The sequence below is a fragment of the Oncorhynchus mykiss genome, chromosome 15, assembly GCF_013265735.2.
Source record: "Oncorhynchus mykiss isolate Arlee chromosome 15, USDA_OmykA_1.1, whole genome shotgun sequence".
In the NCBI taxonomy this organism is placed as follows: Eukaryota; Metazoa; Chordata; class Actinopteri; order Salmoniformes; family Salmonidae; genus Oncorhynchus; species Oncorhynchus mykiss.
The window spans coordinates 48,392,459-48,413,708 of NC_048579.1; the positions used below are offsets into that span (position 1 = coordinate 48,392,459).

A 21,250-nucleotide genomic window follows, 5' to 3' on the forward strand; every position below is an offset into this window, starting at 1 on the left:
AGGCAGAGAGAGAGAGCGATACAGAGAGAGAGAGAGAGGTGAGAGTAAGAAGATTACTATGCCTTGGCAGTCAGCCTATTCTTTGCCATGGTATTAATCTTGGCCTGTGGAGCAGGGCAGTCTTCCATCCCTGCAGGTCAACAGTGTCAGTGCAGTCTTGACTTTTGCCGCATTCACGTTCGAGTCAGAACTAGGAAAATGGTTATAGTTATACACATACCACGCTCAACCAGTTAGCAAGTCAGAAATATCAGAATGCCCTAGTTCCGAGTAGCATGTGAAGCTCTTATCAAACCTCTGAATGATTGGACCAGTTTAATAAATATGAAATCAGTGAGCCACAGAGAATGAGAACCACAGAGAATGCCTTCATGCCTCTACCACAACCTATATTTAACAATGATTTGGCAAAGGTCAGTCAGTAGGCAGCTCAACCCTGCTTCTGGCTGACTGTGTGTAAGTGTCTGTGTGAAGTTAAAATTAGCATCAGGGTCCTATATAGAGTGCAATAGGTGAAACTATTCCTGATTTCCACTCTGGGCTAAGTAGAGTGTATTCAGTGGGGCCTGTATTTTATCATTGACACCATTACAAAAAAAAATTGCCATCAGAATGCATTATAACTGCAGTACACTGACGTATAACTGCAGTTAGAGTGCAGTATAACTGCAGTACACTGACGTATAACTGCAGTTAGAGTGCAGTATAACTGCAGTACAGTATATTGCAAATAACACTATGTTCAAAATAACACTGTTTTTTTTACTGCAGTACTTTTGCAGTGTAAGTGCAGTATAACTGCAGTACACTGCTGTTATTCTGCAATTACTGCGTCCAAAATACCAGTCGACTACAGTCACTGCATTTTCACTGCAGTTTCAAAACGGCAATCTTTTTTTGTAAGGGCAGGCTCAGCTCCCCCTCTGCAGCTAGAAAGTACTGTTGTAAGAAAAATATTGTAGCTATTTTGGAAAGGCTGCTCTAAGGAGTGCCTCAAGGCTCCATCCTCGAACCTCTGCTTTTCATTATTTTTATGCTTCCCCTGAGCCCGATCATCTGCCTCTATGGTTTCAACATCCACTGCTATGCGGATAACTCCCAGATTTACATCCACACCAAACCCGCCTCATCTCTCTACCCCGTCTCTGATCAAATATCAAGGATATGAAAACTGGATGACATCCAATCTACTCAAACTCAACAGTAATAAAACAGGTCATGCTGCTGGCTCCCAAGGCTCTCCTCAAGAAAGTGGGAGACCTCGTAATGTCCATCAATGGCTGTTCCATCTGCCCATCATCTGTGGTCAGAAACCTGGGTGTCATTCTGGTCCCACTCTCTCCTTTGAGCCCCACATAAAATATACAGTGCCTTGCGAAAGTATTCGGCCCCCTTGAACTTTGCGACCTTTTGCCACATTTCAGGCTTCAAACATAAAGATATAAAACTGTATTTTTTTGTGAAGAATCAACAACAAGTGGGACACAATAATGAAGTGGAACAACATTTATTGGATATTTTAAACTTTTTTAACAAATCAAAAACTGAAAAATTGGGTGTGCAAAATTATTCAGCCCCCTTAAGTTAATACTTTAACGCCACATTTTGCTGCGATTACAGCTGTAAGTCGCTTGGGGTATGTCTCTATCAGTTTTGCACATCGAGAGACTGAAATGTTTTCCCATTCCTCCTTGCAAAACAGCTCGAGCTCAGTGAGGTTGGATGGAGAGCATTTGTGAACAGCAGTTTTCAGTTCTTTCCACAGATTCTCGATTGGATTCAGGTCTGGACTTTGACTTGGCCATTCTAACACCTGGATATGTTTATTATTGAACCATTCCATTGTAGATTTTGCTTTATGTTTTGGATCATTGTCTTGTTGGAAGACAAATCTCCGTCCCAGTCTCAGGTCTTTTGCAGACTCCATCAGGTTTTCTTCCAGAATGGTCCTGTATTTGGCTCCATCCATCTTCCCATCAATTTTAACCATCTTTCCTGTCCCTGCTGAAGAAAAGCAGGCCCAAACCATGATGCTGCCACCACCATGTTTGACAGTGGGGATGGTGTGTTCAGGGTGATGAGCTGAGTTGCTTTTACGCCAAACATAACGTTTTGCATTGTTGCTAAAAAGTTCAATTTCGGTTTCATCTGACCAGAGCACTTTCTTCCACATGTTTGGTGTGTCTTCCAGGTGGCTTGTGGCAAACTTTAAACAACACTTTTTATGGATATCTGATTGTTGTCCTATGGACAGAGTCTCCCACCTCAGCTGTAGATCTCTGCAGTTCATCCAGAGTGATCATGGGCCTCTTGGCTGCATCTCTGATCAGTCTTCTCCTTGTATGAGCTGAAAGTTTAGAGGGACGGCCAGGTCTTGGTAGATTTGCAGTGGTCTGATACTTCTTCCATTTCAATATTATCGCTTGCACAGTGCTCCTTGGGATGTGTAAAGCTTGGGAAATCTTTTTGTATCCAAATCCGGCTTTAAACTTCTTCACAACAGTATCTCGGACCTGCCTAGTGTGTTCCTTGTTCTTCATGATGCTCTCTGCGCTTTTAACGGACCTCTGAGTCTATCACAGTGCAGGTGCATTTATACAGAGACTTGATTACACACAGGTGGATTGTATTTATCATCATTAGTCATTTAGGTCAACATTGGATCATTCAGAGATCCTCACTGAACTTCTGGAGAGAGTTTGTTGCACTGAAAGTAAAGGGGCTGAATAATTTTGCACGCCCAATTTTTCAGTTTTTGATTTGTTAAAAAAGTTTGAAATATCCAATAAATGTCGTTACACTTCATGATTGTGTCCCACTTGTTGATTCTTCACACAAAAATACAGTTTTATATCTTTATGTTTGAAGCCTGAAATGTGGCAAAAGGTCGCAAAGTTCAAGGGGGCCGAATACTTTCGCAAGGCACTGTATCACCAAATCTGCCTTCTTCCACAATCACTTGGTACATCACGTCTGGACTAGAGGTCTTCTCGGGTCCAAAACTGAGGACCCGTACGGGCCCGATAATTTTTAAAGGGGGTGCCCGAACCTGAATGAGCCCGCGGACAAATAGACCTTAATATGTTGGCTAGGCCTTCTAAAGTCAATAAATTCACCTTATTGGTGTAAAATAAATATCTTACAGGCTATGCAGAGCTGTGGTTACATACAGTGTATTCAGAAAGTATTCAGACCCTTTGACTTTTCCCACAGCCTTATTCTAAAATTGATTAAAATGTTTTTTTCCCCTCATCAATCTACACACAATACCCCATAATGACAAAGCAAAACACCGGTTTTTAGAAATTTATGCAAATGTATAAAAAAAAAAAATGGAAATATCACATTTACATAAGTATTCTACTCAAAACTCTGTTGAAGCACCTTTGGCAGCGATTGCAGCCTCAAGTTTTCTTGGGTACACCTGTGTTTGGGGAGTTTTTCCCATTCTTCTCTGCAGATCCTCTCAAGCTCTGTCAGGTTGAATGGAGAGCATCGCTACACAGCTATTTTCAGGTCTCTCCAGAGATGTTCAATCGGGTTCAAGTCCGAGCTATGGCTGGGCCACTCAAGGACATTCAGAGACTTGTCCCAAAGCCACTTCTACATTGTCTCGGCTGTGTGCTTAGGGTCCTTGTCCTGTTGGAAGGTGAACCTTCGCCCCAGTCTGAGGCCCTGATTGCCCTGGAGCAGGTTTTCATCAAGGATCTCTGTACTTTGCTCCGTTCATCCTTCCTCGATCCTGACTAGTCTCCCAGTCCGTGCTGCTGAAAAACATCCCCACAGTATGATGCTGCCACCACCATGCTTCATCTTACGGATGGTGCAACATTTCCTCCAGGCGCATTAAAGCCAAAGAGTTCAATCTCGTTTCATCAGACCAGAGAATCTTGTTTCTCATGGTCTTAGAGTCCATTAGGTGCCTATTGGCAATCTCCAAGCGGGCTGTCATGTGCCTTTTCCTGAGGAGTGGCTTCCTGGCCACTCTACCATAAAGGCTTGATTGGTGGAGTGCTGCAGAGATGGTTGTCCTTCTGGAAGGTTCTCCCATCTCCACAGAGGAACTCTGGAGCTGTGTCAGAGTGACCATCGGGTTGTTGGTCACCTCCCTGACCAAGGCCCTTCTCCCCCGATTGCTCAGTTTTGGCTGGATGGCCATTCTTCTTCCATTTAAGAATCATGGAGGCCACTGTGTTCTTGGGGACCTTTAATGCTGCAGAAATGTTTTGGTACCGTTCCCTAGAGCTGTGTCTCAACACAATCCTGTCTCGGAGCTCTACAGACAATTCCTTTGACCTCATGGCTTGGTTTTTGCTCCGACATGCACTGTCAACTGTGGGACCTTTATATAGATAGGTGTGTGCCTAATGGCACAGATTGGCCTATAGGTGGTGATGTTATAAGCAGTCTCACCAACCCTCATATCTGCCGCCCGTTGTCATTGTCACTAGTGGCGCCATAGGATACTAGTGCAATAACTATTGATCAAGTGGACTTGGTCTAATGCAAATGAATGTACGATTTCAATTATGCAGACACAATGTGAAATATCGTTATTAGTATAATCACATATTGTTGCCCAAGTATATGGGCCGAACGTGGTGAAAAGTGGAGATTTTCTTTTGGTAAATTAGAAACCAGAAGTCCTGACGCTTGCACAGTCAAAATATCACATCGGAGAGTGTATTGAAGCATGTACCAACAGACTTAAATCATTTAGACAAATATTTACACTAATACTGAACATATTTAACTAAATATTTAATTAACATAAACCATTAGTCAAATTGACCCCAGGATTGGTATAACTCAATACATTAAGTAATGAATAACTGCTGCACTCAAAGATAACCAATCTACAGTGCTAGGCTAAACTTCACTTGCATCCTCCTTGTGGTTATTGAGAGAAACTTGGTAATGCTTTCACTGATTGCACATGAAGATTGTTTTTACATGACCAAGCACTTGCTCTGTTATCCAACAAATCTTGTTTTTTTTCTGTCATGCTGTGAACTCCGTTCATTGCTGCTCGCAGCTCATATTGGTTTTGTTTTTACTCTTTGCTGTAGTGTCCTTGTTTTTTTTCTGTCATGCTGTGAACTCCGTTCATTGCTGCTCGCAGCTCATATTGGTTTTGTTTTTACTCTTTGCTGTAGTGTCCTTGTTTTTTTTCTGTCATGCTGTGAACTCCGTTCATTGCTGCTCGCAGCTCATATTGGTTTTTACTCTTTGCTGTAGTGTCCTTGTTTTTTTTCTGTCATGCTGTGAACTCCGTTCATTGCTGCTCGCAGCTCATATTGGTTTTTACTCTTTGCTGTAGTGTCCTTGTTTTTTTTCTGTCATGCTGTGAACTCCGTTCATTGCTGCTCGCAGCTCATATTGGTTTTTACTCTTTGCTGTAGTGTCCTTGTTTTTTTTCTGTCATGCTGTGAACTCCGTTCATTGCTGCTCGCAGCTCATATTGGTTTTGTTTTTACTCTTTGCTGTAGTGTCCTTGTTTTTTTTCTGTCATGCTGTGAACTCCGTTCATTGCTGCTCACAGCTCATATTGGTTTTTACTCTTTGCTGTAGTGTCCTTGTTTTTTTTCTGTCATGCTGTGAACTCCGTTCATTGCTGCTCGCAGCTCATATTGGTTTTTACTCTTTGCTGTAGTGTCCTTGTTTTTTTTCTGTCATGCTGTGAACTCCGTTCATTGCTGCTCGCAGCTCATATTGGTTTTTACTCTTTGCTGTAGTGTCCTTGTTTTTTTTCTGTCATGCTGTGAACTCCGTTCATTGCTGCTCGCAGCTCATATTGGTTTTTACTCTTTGCTGTAGTGTCCTTGTTTTTTTTCTGTCATGCTGTGAACTCCGTTCATTGCTGCTCGCAGCTCATATTGGTTTTTACTCTTTGCTGTAGTGTCCTTGTTTTTTTTGAACGGTGCTTTGTTGTTTCAAGTCAAATAAAAATCTAAGACAAATTATCCCTACATAGTACAGTTTTATTGAGAAGATATTCCATTATTTATTACAATGAATACATTATTAATTTGGCAACAGACAATTTCGATTAAAAAAAACGGGGCGGGGGCATATAAGAGCTATATGTGTGCATGAGTTTTAAGAATCCCCGTCTCACACACGTACGCTGTATAGATGGTTCGATCAAGAAAAAAAAGGATTACAATTTGTTGAAATTCTTTCAGTCTTTTCCTGTTTTTTTCATAATAACTGCATTCGATTACAGCGACAGCATTACAAAAGCAAACCGCGTGAAACACAGACACGCACACAGGTAATTCTCTCTCACAGACTCACACAAATGCAACCATACGACTACACCATGCAGAGACATAAAACAAAAAATAGATCACAAAGCAAGTTCACATAATTTGGAAGCCACTGTTTCGGTGTGGGTACGTTATCTGGAGATGAGTGGTGCGACTGGCTTTCTCTCAGCCTCACAGGCTCAGATGGGGAAAGGACAGACAAACAAACAAACAGAAGACGGTATTGTCATTTCAGAATGAGAAGCGGTGGTCATATTGGACATTGTCGTCTCCAGGAGGTGTTGACAAAGACTAGGCTACCGTACCAGACCATTTAACCAATTATAAGTGACAGAAACACGGGAAGGAAAAAAATACAAGAATGCCAAGGAAGTGAGGGACGATGACAATGAAAATAGTGGCAGCAACATTATGCTGCCTTCACTTGCGGACCTCACTGCCACTGGTCTGCATGGAATCTGAAGACCCTCCGAAGGGGGCCATAGCGTTGGTCTCCATGGTCTGGTAGACGAAGAATATGAAGCCAGCTACAACGCTGAGGAGCAGCAGCTTCAGCCAGACAGGCAGGCCACGGGGTGGTGCTAAGGCCTTGCCAAGAGGGGGCGCCACTGACGTTACCAGCCTGGTAGAAGGGGGCAGGGTGGTGACTCTGTGGACGGTGGCGGTGCGGCTCTCCGTGTAAGAAGAGTTAGAGGCGGAGCGCAGGAGGGTCTCATCTGTCCACAGGTCACCAGACTTTAGGGGCCTGCCGGCTGCACCTCGGATGGGCCGTCGACAGGTGGCGCTAGAGGGACAGTAAAGGTAGAACGTTGAGTTTCATGGTAACATTTCACACATGAGTTGCCATCAGGCAAGTATTACGATCAAGCTCTTAACAAATTAGTTACAGGACACCGCTTTACAGGAATGACAAGACTGTGGGTGGCAGTCTGCCAGATATAGCAATGTTTTATTGAAGTTGTTTATGTTGATAGAATAATGTGCGTGTGTCTTACTTGATTCCTGTTGGAGTGTTGGTCTCGTAGGGGAACATCTCCTTCAGGATATCCTTCTCATCCACCCTGCTGGGTGTCTGCTCACCAGCTGCTATCTTCTCCACCTGCAACACACATTTTAGTACACTTTCTTTAGACATTGAAGCTGACGGAGCGATTAAGGTGAGGATGAGACATTGTTCCATTGGCATGTTACAAAGTCACTGCCACATTCACATATGGTATTATTTTTTGTAAAAGGCTAGAGAGGGTGTGTACACCTAAGAACCACTAGGTGGCCCTGTTGCAGTCCTCTTCCCATGTGACCGCACAAGTCTGGAGTCTTTCACTCCCCTCACTTCAGCTGGCATTTAAGCAGCTGTACTAGTACAGACAGACAGCTGTGCGCCACACACACTACAGTAGCTCCATTCATAATTGTCACCCATTTGTTTACAATCACACCATCTGTGAGGAAAAAAAACGTGAGACCACTTTCACTCCACCACATTTAAATTAACCTTAAAGTTCCCATTCCCGGGTGCCACCACAACAAACCACTGTGAGAAAAACAGAACTCTATTTGAGAACAACTATTGTGCAAAGACTGTATACCAGAGTAAAGCGATTGGACAGCGTGTCAAACTTGGCAGAGAGACGATAGGCATTCCATTTGTTCCTTCAGGACTTGAGATGGAGATGGAGATGGGGGGGGTGTGTGAGACGTGGCTCACAGACCTGACGGTGAAGGAGGCAAAGGGGTCACTTTCAGACAAATGAGGTAGTGAGGAAGGCTTGGCTACTAGGAGCGGGCTGACTTCCTGCGGTACCCCCTTTAATATGGAGAGGGTAAGTAACACACTGTTATTCGTTATAGAAGAGGTTGGTTGATATACATACAGACCCAGGAGAGACTGACAGCAAGAGAGCGAGACCAAAACGAATAGCCAGTGATCAGAGCACTGAGGAAATTGTGAAGATTGAAAATCAGACAAAACACCCAATACAGAGTGATGTCCCAAGTACTACAGCAGGTGAGAGATGTCCCACACCTCTAAAAAGAGAAGTATTGAGTAGAGAGGTTGGCTCATGACTGGGAGCTTAATCAGTCAGAGTGAGAGGAAGACCACCATCCTCCTCACAGCACAGCTAGAATAGAAGAGAATGGATTTATTTTTTCACAGAGGGGAATGAACAGCTGTGGCTTTTGAATGAGCTAAACAACACACACAAGACTGATACAAACATTACACAAGCAACAAAATCACAAACATTTATTTTTTAAGTGGATGAAGAGGTCTTTGGTCTTGGTGGCAGAGAGAAATCTTCCAGGACGTTCTCCTTACACCAGAGGTCAAACTTGTCCACTGAATTGAAACAGTCGAGATGTTTTGCTTTGTGCTGCACTCACCCGTTTACACAAGGTAGGCATTGTTCCCAAACCCATCCAAACTCAGTTTGAAGTAGATCAAATCATCCAACCATGTTCAGTTAACCAAATCAGGCTGGCATCAAAAGGTATGCCCATTGGAACCAAACATTGACATGTAGCTCATCCCGTTTAATACGGAGACTAGAGACTAGCTAGAACTATAGAAGAGTGGTGAGCATACCTTCCAGAGTTCCTCTACGACCAGCCCCCCCCCCCCCCCCCCCCCCCCCCTACTTCCTCTCTTCCTTTTTGGTTTCTGCCGCCTCTTGCCACACCTCATTTGGCTTCCTCTAGGGTGTTAACCCATTCTGAGTGGGTGAAAACACGGTTTAGTGATGATCTTTCACTTCCTTATTTTATAAAAATACATTTTACCAAGACAAATATGATTCTTCATGTTCTGAATCGTTCAGTGGGGTCTTTTTTGGATTTCATAAACTGTTGACAGAGTGGTGCCACTTTCTCACAGGAACTTTTGAGGATTTTGCATGTTGTGGTGGTAGTCTGCAAAGACGTTTCTGAGAGTCGCAAAAAGCTAAATTAGCATCAACCAAGCTAAATTAAATGTAAAAAGCATTGAAAATGCTTGTTTTTGTGAGAAATATTCTGTCATGTCTCAAAATCGATATCCATCTTACCTCTTGTTTTATGTCCTCTGGAATCAGAAGAAAGATGAGTTCAACGGTGAACCTGTCAGTTTAGCCTCAATTCTAAAATTGGCAGTCCACAAACATGCTTTAAAGGGATGGTTTGATATTTTTCCAATGAAGCCCATCGACTTCCCCAGACTCCGATGAACTCTGGGATATCATTCTGATGTCTATATGTCCAGTATGTAAGAAGTTAAAAGGTGCGAGACAAAACTAACTTGTTAGCTCATGACTGGAAATGCACAGGAACAGCTACCTCGGGGTAGTAGATACAGGGCTTAATTTCCAAAATCTCAAACTCTTTAATGTGGTTATAATATCCACATGATACAGACAGCTTCAGTTGAGTAGTTTACCATCTGGTAGGTTCAGGATTCCGACACCAGATGGCACCAACACCTCCCAAAGTATCAGGAAAAAAGGAGGAGAAAAGTAAAAGGGCGTAAAAATATTTTTTAAAACACTCAAACAATAGGTTTTGTATAGGAGTTGGGAAAATAATGAGTATGTTCTTGCAAGGAAAGAATGAAAGAGGGAGAGAGAGAGTCAAAGAGACAGAAATTAGTGGACTAGAGGCACCCAGTGGCAAAGAGAAAACAAGCTAATCCAAGTCAATTGGCCGGTCCTGAAATTAAAACCTGCTGCACAAACTACCAGCAGACAGACACACAGAGGGTCCTTCAGACAGACACACAGAGGGTCCTTCAGACACACAGAGGGTCCTTCAGACACACAGAGGGTCCTTCAGACACACAGAGGGTCCAGACAGACACACAGAGGGTCCTTCAGACAGACACACAGAGGGTCCTTCAGACAGACACACAGAGGGTCCTTCAGACAGACACACAGAGGGTCCTTCAGACAGACACACAGAGGGTCCAGACAGACAGACACACAGAGGGTCCAGACAGACAGACACACAGAGGGTCCTTCAGACAGACACACAGAGGGTCCTTCAGACAGACACACAGAGGGTCCTTCAGACAGACACACAGAGGGTCCTTCAGACAGACACACAGAGGGTCCTTCAGACAGACACACAGAGGGTCCTTCAGACAGACACACAGAGGGTCCTTCAGACAGACACACAGAGGGTCCTTCAGACAGACACACAGAGGGTCCTTCAGACAGACACACAGAGGGTCCTTCAGACAGACACACAGAGGGTCCTTCAGACAGACACACAGAGGGTCCTTCAGACAGACACACAGAGGGTCCTTCAGACAGACACACAGAGGGTCCTTCAGACAGACACACAGAGGGTCCTTCAGACAGACACACAGAGGGTCCTTCAGACAGACACACAGAGGGTCCTTCAGACAGACACACAGAGGGTCCAGACAGACAGACATTTGGTGCTTTGTTTTCCACACACACGTAATTCCCCCCAAGTAGTTCCCTCTGACTACTAATCACAACTTGAGATATGCATGCTATTTAACTCATATTTCAACAAGTCTGTATGGCGAGCTTTGAAGGAATAAACACCATGAGGCTGGCCTAGGGTGAGGATGTGCTTTTGTCCACTGATTAAATAAAGACTAAATAAAAAGAGGGACTCACTCGGTTGTGCTGGCTGCTGCGGGTCCTGGTGGTGACTGGGGTCTTCCCTCTGCTTCTGACAGGTCTCTCCACCACGGGGACTGGCTCTGGTTCTGGGACTGTAGTCATCTCTAAAACACATACACACCACACAATTTCCATCAATGTCATGCTGTCAGTCAGTCTATTAACCAACACATCAAATTGCATGATTTGTATCATCCCAGAGGGCCAATTTGGTATGAAAGTAGGCATCTCATAAAACAAATATCGAATGTGTAATCTAATGTGTCAACTGCCAAGATGAATCCGATTTGAATCTGTAATAACCTGGTCTAAGAGGATGACTAAGTGTTACGTTTCTTACCTTCCTCCTTGTCGCTGTAGTGGTATGAGTCAGAGTTGCCGTTGCGGTCTACCTGAGTGATGACCACCGGTAGAGCAACGGCCTCAGGAGGACCATGGTCCAACAGCTTCTGGAGCCTTCTCTCATACAGCTTACGGGTTGACGCTGCCATGACAAGACATTCAAATAAAAATCAATGGAACTTCATGAATCCCTCTTCTCATACGGTCTATGGGTGGAGGCTGCCAAAAGTTCAGACATTATTCAAATGAATTCAACACAACTTTATTGATAAGCAAATGAAGACCGCAACAATAATGGCCGTTATTAAAATAAATTCAATACATAGAAGGCATTCTATGTCTGGACCAAAGTAGTAGTTTTATTTACATGGTCGGGATTCAAGAGCCCATCACAATTAAATACATATTCCACCTACCATATAACCAACAGGCAATTATAGACTCGGTAACACAGAATGAACCCAATGTTTTCTAAAAACAATGCCCCTGGCAAATGTACTAGCAGACTGACTGACTCACCCACGATGGGTCCTGCGTTGACTCCATATTTGAGCAGCTCGTCCTTCAGGCCCTCACTGGTCAGCTCAGTCACATCCAGGTCCTCAAGCCGAGGCTTGTCTGTTTTCCTCGTGGCTTTCTGTGAAAGAAGGACCACAGAGGTCAGACTGAAACAACATGAAAAGTGTTCAGGCCTACCACCCATCACAGAAGGATGACTTGAATTGGAACGCCCATTCTAGTAAATCATATTTCTTTGAGTTGTTTTTAAATGTACTTCAAATTAAAAAAGGTTGGATTCAATTTGTGCTGGAGCTCGCCAAAACACAAATCCAAAGAAGCAAAGCAAAGAAATCCATTTTGTGCTACTGAACATCACAGGGTTTAACATTTGAAATCCACAAACTGAAATGTCCAAAAAACCTCTCTGTAACTCTGCAGTGTGTGAGTGTGTGTGAGAGAGAGAGAGAGAGAGAGAGAGAGAGAGTTGACTGATCTTTAGATGAGTGTTTTCTTTACCCAGCTCCTTGGGCTGCTTCAGCCAGCAAACACCACAGATGTTAAACGCCTTAAAAAGGTTTCTAATCACACACTAATTATCAGCAGAGCTAGTTTAACGCCCTCTCCTGACCTAAACCATCATTACTGATCAACACTAAACAAACAACCAGAGAGCAAACAGAGCGGTATACTACGAAGCATTTTTTATTACTTATTGTTAATGCCATCTTTGGTGTGCTTATCAATCAATGCACAAGCACCTTTGTCCTTCCATCTATGGAACAGCTTGTTGCGTTGTGGGCATAGACATAGAAGGGTGTTGACTGTTAAACTCATGGATACACTAGCAATGGCTGCCAGTCTTGAATGGGAACTGCCATCTATGGTTGGTTGCGGCTGGCAGTTTGCCTTTCGCAAAAGTCAGAATATAATAGCGCGAAAAACAGTTTGGAAAGCAAATACTGTCATAATTTTTTTTTTTTATTGTATAATTTGTCTCTTTTACACTGAACAAAAATATACAACGCAACATGTAAAGTGTTGGTCCCATGTGTCATGAGCTGAAAAAAAATGCCAGAATGTTCCATATGCAAAAAAAGCTTCTTTCATTTTGTGCAGAAATTTGTCCACATCCCTGTTAGTAAGCATGTCTCATTTGCCAAGATTAGAAGTTGAACAGCATGATCATTACACATGTGCACCTTGTGCTGGGGACAATAAAATACCACTTTAAAATGTGCTGTGTGACAAAACGGCACAATTTCACAGATGTCTCAAGTTGAGGGCGCGTGCAATTGGCATGCTGACTGCAGGAATGTCCACAAGCGCCGTTGCCAGAGCATTAAATGTTCATTTCTCTACCATAAGCTGCCTCCAACATCGTTTCAGTACGTCCAACAGGCCTCACAACCGCAGACCACATTTAACCCCGCCAGCTTAGGACCTCCACATGCGGCTTCTTCCCCTGCGGGATTGTCTGAGGGGGGTGGGGGGGTTGCTGAGGAGTATCTCTCTCTGTACTAAAGCTCTTTTGTGGGGGGAAAACTAACTCTGACTGGCTGTAAAAACCCATGGCTGTATTTCTGCCCAGTCATATGAAATTGATTTAAATTGACTGATTTCCTTATATGAACTGTAACTCAGTAAAAACCTTTGAAATTTGAGCATGTTGCATTAATATTTCTGTTCAGTATAATTCATAAAATATTTAATTAGTCCTCTTCCTCAAATGAAGGGGATGATTTTTTTTTAATTTATTTTTTTATTTTACCTTTATTTAACCAGGTAGGCAAGTTGAGAACAAGTTCTCATTTACAATTGCGACCTGGCCAAGATAAAGCAAAGCAGTTCGACAGATACAACAACAGAGTTACACATGGAGTAAAACAAACATACAGTCAATAATAAAGTATAAACAAGTCTATATACAATGTGAGCAAATGAGGTGAGAAGGGAGGTAAAGGCAAAAAAGGCCTTGGTGGCAAGGTAAATACAATATAGCAAGTAAAACACTGGAATGGTAGTTTTGCAATGGAAGAATGTGCAAAGTAGAAATAAAAATAATGGGGTGCAAAGGAGCAAAATAAATAAATAAATAAAATACAGTTGGGAAAGAGGTAGTTGATAGGGCTAAATTATAGGTGGGCTATGTACAGGTGCAGTAATCTGTGAGCTGCTCTGACAGTTGGTGCTTAAAGCTAGTGAGGGAGATAAGTGTTTCCAGTTTCAGAGATTTTTGTAGTTCGTTCCAGTCATTGGCAGCAGAGAACTGGAAAGAGAGGCGGCCAAAGAAAGAATTGGTTTTGGGGGTGACTAGAGAGATATACCTGCTGGAGCGTGTGCTACAGGTGGGAGATGCTATGGTGACCAGCGAGCTGAGATAAGGGGGGACTTTACCTAGCAGGGTCTTGTAGATGACATGGAGCCAGTGGGTTTGGCGACGAGTATGAAGCGAGGGCCAGCCAACGAGAGCGTACAGGTCGCAATGGTGGGTAGTATATGGGGCTTTGGTGACAAAACAGATGGCACTGTGATAGACTGCATCCAATTTATTGAGTAGGGTATTGGAGGCTATTTTGTAAATTACATCGCCAAAGTCGAGGATTGGTAGGATGGTCAGTTTTACAAGGGTATGTTTGGCAGCATGAGTGAAGGATGCTTTGTTGCGAAATAGGAAGCCAATTCTAGATTTAACTTTGGATTGGAGATGTTTGATATGGGTCTGGAAGGAGAGTTTACAGTCTAACCAGACACCTAAGTATTTGTAGTTGTCCACGTATTCTAAGTCAGAGCCGTCCAGAGTAGTGATGTTGGACAGGCGGGTAGGTGCAGGTAGCGATCGGTTGAAGAGCATGCATTTAGTTTTACTTGTATTTAAGAGCAATTGGAGGCCACGGAAGGAGAGTTGTATGGCATTGAAGCTTGCCTGGAGGGTTGTTAACACAGTGTCCAAAGAAGGGCCGGAAGTATACAGAATGGTGTCGTCTGATGACAAACTTTGCTAGAGGAAAGGTATCGAATTTCATTGGTCCTCAACCTCGTGGCTCAGACATTTCATTAATGATAAATGGAGTTAGCCTGCCCTGGAGCAGGTTAGTTTGGAAGGATTTGTTGGAGTAGAAATGTACCTGGCTAAAAAGGTGAGCCACTTTCATGGAACCAGTTGACCAAAGTTAACTCCTCAAACCTGATTCGTAGTATAGGGCTCAGGTTCAATCCCCTTCAACCAGGCTGCAGAGAATGTATCCACTCTGCTGACAAGTATTTTTCTAGAATGGAAAAACATTCTAGCCATTCTGTTCAGTCCCAGAAACTGATGGGTTGGGCCAGACCCAGAACACACTACCAAGCGGCGGTTTGAAAATGTGTAATTGGATTTGATACTCTGATTAGTTAGAGATAATCCGATCGCTGATGACTTTGTTTTGTATAACAACTCATTTTGATGTCATCACAAACAACTTCTATGATGGCAGTCTCAGACTGAAGTATACAGCAGTGGAAGAATTCAGTTTGAGTCGTCAGACAAGGTATAGCGGCATACCGGCAGTCACCTAGTATTAGTTCTTCCTCCACAGAGGTTGATGATTGTAGTTGTTCACAGCCAAAGGGTATTTTCCCCCCTGGTCTAGGCTGTGCAACCGTATCGAACCGCTCCGTCCCGCCCCCAGGACACCAATACAGCAGAGCTAAACAACTATCACTTTCTGTGCATTTGTTACTCTGATTCATATTTCTTAACAGCTAGAATAGAAGCCCTGCGTCTATTTGAACAAATATGTCATATATACTGTGTGTACACACACACACACACACACACGTATGTAAGGGTTGTCCCCGACAAAAACAAAATCTTGGTCGACCGAAAGTGCTCTTTCGACCAATTGATTGGTCGACATTTTTAAACGTGTATTTTTCTATACACACCCCAGTGTTTCAATAAAATCAACTCCATGCATTGAGTTTGTCTGATGTTTTAAGCTCACGGTTGGATGAGATAAGACATATGCCTCAAGAGGGTGGCAGAGTTCTAGATAACCTGACCCAACTATTCTCTTCCTGCTGGCTTTCGCTGATTCTGCAGTTACTCTCCTGAAGTTGCTGGTAATAGACTACACAAAGAGTCGGCAACCTGTCATGTGGAATGCCAATATATCTTACCATTTCTCCCAATCTGTGTGCCAGTTATTGTTTTCATATGCAAATATTTGTGAAACAGATTAATTTAATTTATAATAACATCTTCAAAATGATTTGTCATGTGGTTAAATAAAATTCTATCCAAATCTAAAATTGTACAAATGTAAAAAGGAACTTCTATTGCCATTGCTAATTATAGACAAAAAGCCAACAAATAAAAGCATTGCAGCCTGCAGGTAAAAAAAAAAAAAATCCTGATAATAAAATATCCTATAAATCACATTGGCTACACATTGCCTGTCTGCATCAAACTTGAAACATCAACTAACTTCCATCCCGAAGCTTGAAACATTGTATAAAATATTCTGGGCCCTCAGTTTCCAACGCCAGTGAGCGCAGGACAGTAACACAGACACATCTGTAGGCTATTTGCACAAAGGTGAAGAAACAGTGATATTGCAGAAGCAAACATATGCAGGACGCAGACAAATGTAGGGTAAACCAATTGCATTTAACCTACATGACAACATAACATGTAGCCTAGCCGTGTCTACACATTGCATTGGGGGAAAACAATCTGTGTTTTAACCATAAAATAACATAACTATTATTTAGCTTCGCAGTGATCATGCAACACCGCACATCATTGACATTTGCCAGAGTAGCCTGTTGTGCCTTGTGCATAAAGGTACGGATGTTTAGCTATCAGGAAGTCCAGAGACCCCGGCCACGCAGCTACTCTGTTTGCTCTTCAGTCTAGAATCTTTTTGTTTGAAGCAAACCACCCTGCATACCACTGCTGGTTTGCTTATGAAGCTAATCAGGGTTGGTCCTGGTCAGTCCCTGGATGGGAGACCAGATGCTGCTGGAAGTGGTGTTGGAGGGCCAGCAGGAGGCACTCTTTCCTCTGGTCTAAAAAAAAAAAAATCCCAATGCCCCGGGCAGTGATTGGGGACACTGCCCTGTGTAGGGTGCCGTCTTTCGGATGGGATGTTAAACGGGTGTCCTGACTCTCAGAGGTCATTAAAGACCCCATGGCACTTATCGTAGGGGTGTTAACCCCGGTGTCCTGGCTAAATTGGGCCAGATTGGGAAATCTGGCCCTCGAACAACATCACGGTTACCTAATAATCCCCCTCCTCTCCCCTGTAACTATTCCCCAGGTCGTTGCTGCAAATGAGAACGTGTGAGAACACGTCAACTTATCTGGTAAAATAACAGATAAATAAATATAATAATATAATATAGCACTATTCGATGAGCTTTGGATTCAGCTCGATGCTAAAACCGGTACTGACAGTAAGACAATTAATTATATAAAGCACTCCGGCCTAATTTGTTTCGGCATACTCCCCAGCCGATAACAAATCCAATTCCTTACCATCTCTGCCATGGTCAGTTTAACGTGTAAGAGTTGGGAATACTCTGCCTGACTGACTTACAATGATGCAAGCAAAAAAAAGTGACAGGAATTAGGAAATTCTATAACTACTTCTATGGTTCTTGTCACATTCCATTGGAACTCTGCCATGGTTCTCTTATCCATGGAACATTTGATGGGGTGGGAGTAGTAAGGCGAGAGAGGTAAAGAACCTCAAACAGACCGACGGAGAGGGGGATTTAGCAGCTATCAGTCTCCCACTAGCCTATATTAGACTCCTTACTGCGGGCCTCAGTAAAGTTTGAGCTGGATCTCAGCCCAGCAGAGCACATTTCATAATCACAGCATTCCAAGGAAGAAATAAGGAGGGGGAAGAAATAAGAAAACAGTTAGAGACTTCCCATTTGTTCCCTCACTTTTCATCCGCTCTCTGACCACACACTTTAAAAGTGAAATCAAGGCACTGAGCGCATGGCTAGCCCCAAGGCCCAGACCCTCCCTGTGCTTTAAGTTATGCGTTAGGCTACTTGCAGAAGGTTTGTAGACTAGAGGTTTAAATTACATGGAATACAGATTGCATCAATGTATTGCAGAACAATATGGATTAATATAGTTCAGTCGCATGATCGCCTAGATGTCCAAAATGCTCTTTATGACTAAGTGGTTGTTTCTACTCACAGAAATCAGCTTGGTGATGTAATACTGAAACCGACCATTTTATGTGGCTTTTGGGGGTAAACTATAACAAATTGCTAGGTTGTGAATTATGATGATGTCCATATGGTTAACCACCTTTATGGATGGTTATGTCAGACATGATAGTTTTCATATCTGTGGTCCTCATGATGACCGCTGCAAGCAGAAAACTCAACTCCCAATGACAAACCATTCAACCTCAGTTGAACTAAACTGTAGGAGGGAAAAACAGTACTTCTCTTTTTTTTTTCTTTTTTTTTTATCCCAAAGGGTTTATTTTGATAGCTGCTATGAGTGAAAATGTGTGTTTAATGTTCTGAGTGTGCCAGTGGATGTTTGCCTCAAATGCTTCATGGTAAGCTATAAAATCACACAGACAGGCATGATTGGGAGTCAGGTGACCATATGAAAACATCAGGAAGAGCGCTGCTGCGATAGCATTTAAATCTAATGAAAGTACTAGCCTACACACTTGTCGCACACACAGTTAACCACACATCTGTTCAGGGATAGCCCGTGCACGCATTCCTCTTCCAGGGAAAGTATTTCCTCAATAAAGAGACCAAACCCAATAGGAAAATAGCCCCATCCTCCACACCAGGAGCCTTGATTTCCTTCAATCCCGTTACCTATACCTTAATGCCATTTCCAGCACACTCAAAACTCCTTAAAGTTCCTTTCCTCTTCTCTACATACCAAGGCTTTCCCCTAACATAAAACCTCTCCGGTCCAGTTCCATCCCTTCTATGGATTCCACCCCTTATGACACTAGCTGCTTTTAGCAAAGCGTGTGTATTTTCATACACCATCGTTGCTTCCTATTGTATTGGGTTGCACAAAATCAGTCCGCAGGAAGTTCAATAAAATTATATTTCTACTTACTGTGCCAGTGGGCAGGATGGTTGGTCATTATGATGGGGAGAATAAGACATTTCTAAAATAACATTATTAAAACAGACTTTCCAAACATGGGTCTGTTGTCTTTAGTCTCAAATTCCACCCTTCATAATGAACAACCGTCCTGCCCACCGGCAACAGTAAGTTGAAATATCATTTTATTTAACTTCTAGCTTCCCGCGGACTGTGCCCTATAATCTCATTACATAGCCCTGGGTCCTGGACTTCCTGACGGGCTGCCCCCAAGTGATGAATGTAAGCAACATTACCTCCTCGACACTGAGGCCCCAAAAGGCTGCATCCTCAGTCCTCTCTCCTGTATTCCCACGACTGCGTGGCCTCACAGTTCCAACTACATCATCAAGACGCGTCAGTAGAAGGCCTGATCACCAACAACGACAAGACAGCTTACAGGGAGGAGGTAGGCACTGGAATGGCGTGGCGCCAGGTAAACAACCTGTCCCTCAATGTTAGCAAAACAAAAGGAGCCGATTGTGGACTTCAAGGAGGAACCAGGCTGGACACGCTCACATACTCATCAACGGGGCCGCAGTGGAGATGGTAAATAACTTCAAATTTCTCGGCGTACACATCTCAGAGAAGCTGAAATGGTCTTACCACACAGACTCTGTAGTGAAGGGGGCACAACAGCGATTCTTCAACCTCAGGACGCTGAAGAAATTCGGCCTGCCCCCGGGGCCCCTCACAGTGTTCTACAGGAGCACCATCGAAAGCATACGGTCGGGCTGCATCACACCCTGGTACGGGAACTCCACCGCCGCTGACCGCAAGGCTATTCAGAGGGTGATACATGCAGCCGAACACACACTGCCTGCTCGACAGGACACCTACAACACCAGGTGTCGCAGGAAGGCCAACAAGATCATCAGTGACACAAGCCACGCCCTGTTCTCCCTGCATCAATCACTCAGATGCAGTGACTGCATCATGACAAAAACAGAGATGGGCCAATAGTGCATACCCTCAGACCATCAGGCTGCTGAATACCCACCACTAGTCAGCAACCTCCCCCACATTGTTTTTAATGACCATTTTCATTATTTTATTTCACTTGCCTTGCATGTTGGAGCTCAAACCTCTTGGAGACTTACTTAACCAGAAAATCTCACAGCTGTAATCAAATCATACTGCCACCTGCGCCGACCTTTCTGAATGCCCTATGTTCTACTGTCTCAATTTCGAGTTAGTGTCAAGATATTGAGTTAGTATCTCGAAACCTTGATTTACATAAGTAAATTTCGACTTAGTATGGCCATGTTTACTTACATATCTTGTCATTTTCAAATAGTATGGGTATTTACACACAATTGAGTGGCGAGGATGGTTTCCATAAGGAAGCATTCAGTAGTGACACTGGCAGATATTTTAAGCGGGAAACTTTCAGCTGATTTGTAATACAATACAGCCAACATGTGTTTGTTTTTATATTTAAAAACGAGATGGAACTCGCTGTAATTGAAAAGATGGGAGATATAAATTGTATGCATTTAAAAAGAAAATGTAATTACCTAGAAGACCACATCACAACGATAGTTATTTTTTTAAAGGGAGATTAAAACACTTTCCAACACAGTGACGTCTTCCCTACAGACATTTACTTGCAACATTCACACTGGAAACATTGTTACAAATATTATATTCGCCCGCGAGAAAGAAAAATCTTAAAAACAACTCACCCTGCCCGAGCGACTTTTGTTTAAGACTACCGGGACTGGAAACTCCTCGTCGCTGGAGAAGGCGTCTGTAGATGAGATCTTGTTCTGCACGGTCAAGTTTTTCAGATACAGCTGCACATAAACGTCCTTTCGCTGGTCTCCGGTCGGGAGAGAAACATTGTTGGCCAAAAGCTCGCTTTTGAGTTTATCTTTGGTGAGAACCGATGGGTCCTCCAGATATTCCGGCATGTTGCTCGCTATGAAAAAGCAACTCCGCCTCCGTAACAACAAAATGAAGTAACGTTATTTAGCGGGCTATGTTAGCCAACTGGCTAAGTAGCGGCTCTTGTTGGATTAAATCTGCGAAACTACCAGTGTACACAAACTTGATACTTCAAGCTTCCTGGAACAATTTTAGCACGTTAGCTTACTAGTTGTGGCGCCTCTTTTGTAAAAACTCTTCTCAGTAGAATGAAGAAGTGAAAGCTCTAAACACAATACAGACCTCCCCTTTAAAGTACGTGGTCTTGGGCTATTATACCAATATCTGCTAGCTTGCTAGGACACCGGCCCTCTGCCAACATTGAAGGAACAAACGCGGTGAGAATGGAACCATCTGTGTGTGTGAACCACTGCCCTGTGAAAACAGACACTATTGGACAAGAGAGGTAACATCGGGCTTTGCCATTGGTAGAGGGTACATGCACATTTTAGGCGTTTATGAGC

At 43.2% G+C, this 21,250-nt stretch overlaps 1 protein-coding gene across 1 annotated transcript; it reads right to left on the reverse strand.

The window, feature by feature from the left end:
- Window positions 1-5,959: 5,959 nt before the first annotated feature.
- On the reverse strand, window positions 5,960-21,161 carry LOC110490191 (lamina-associated polypeptide 2, isoforms beta/gamma). The gene is made up of 6 exons (XM_021563429.2): window positions 20,546-21,161; window positions 11,756-11,873; window positions 11,235-11,378; window positions 10,889-10,998; window positions 7,265-7,368; window positions 5,960-7,053 (listed from the first exon to the last, which is right to left on the reverse strand). Exons 1-6 carry the CDS (start codon window positions 20,771-20,773, stop codon window positions 6,690-6,692), a joined length of 1,068 nt encoding a protein of 355 aa, XP_021419104.1. The 5' UTR covers window positions 20,774-21,161; the 3' UTR covers window positions 5,960-6,689.
- Window positions 21,162-21,250: the final 89 nt, after the last annotated feature.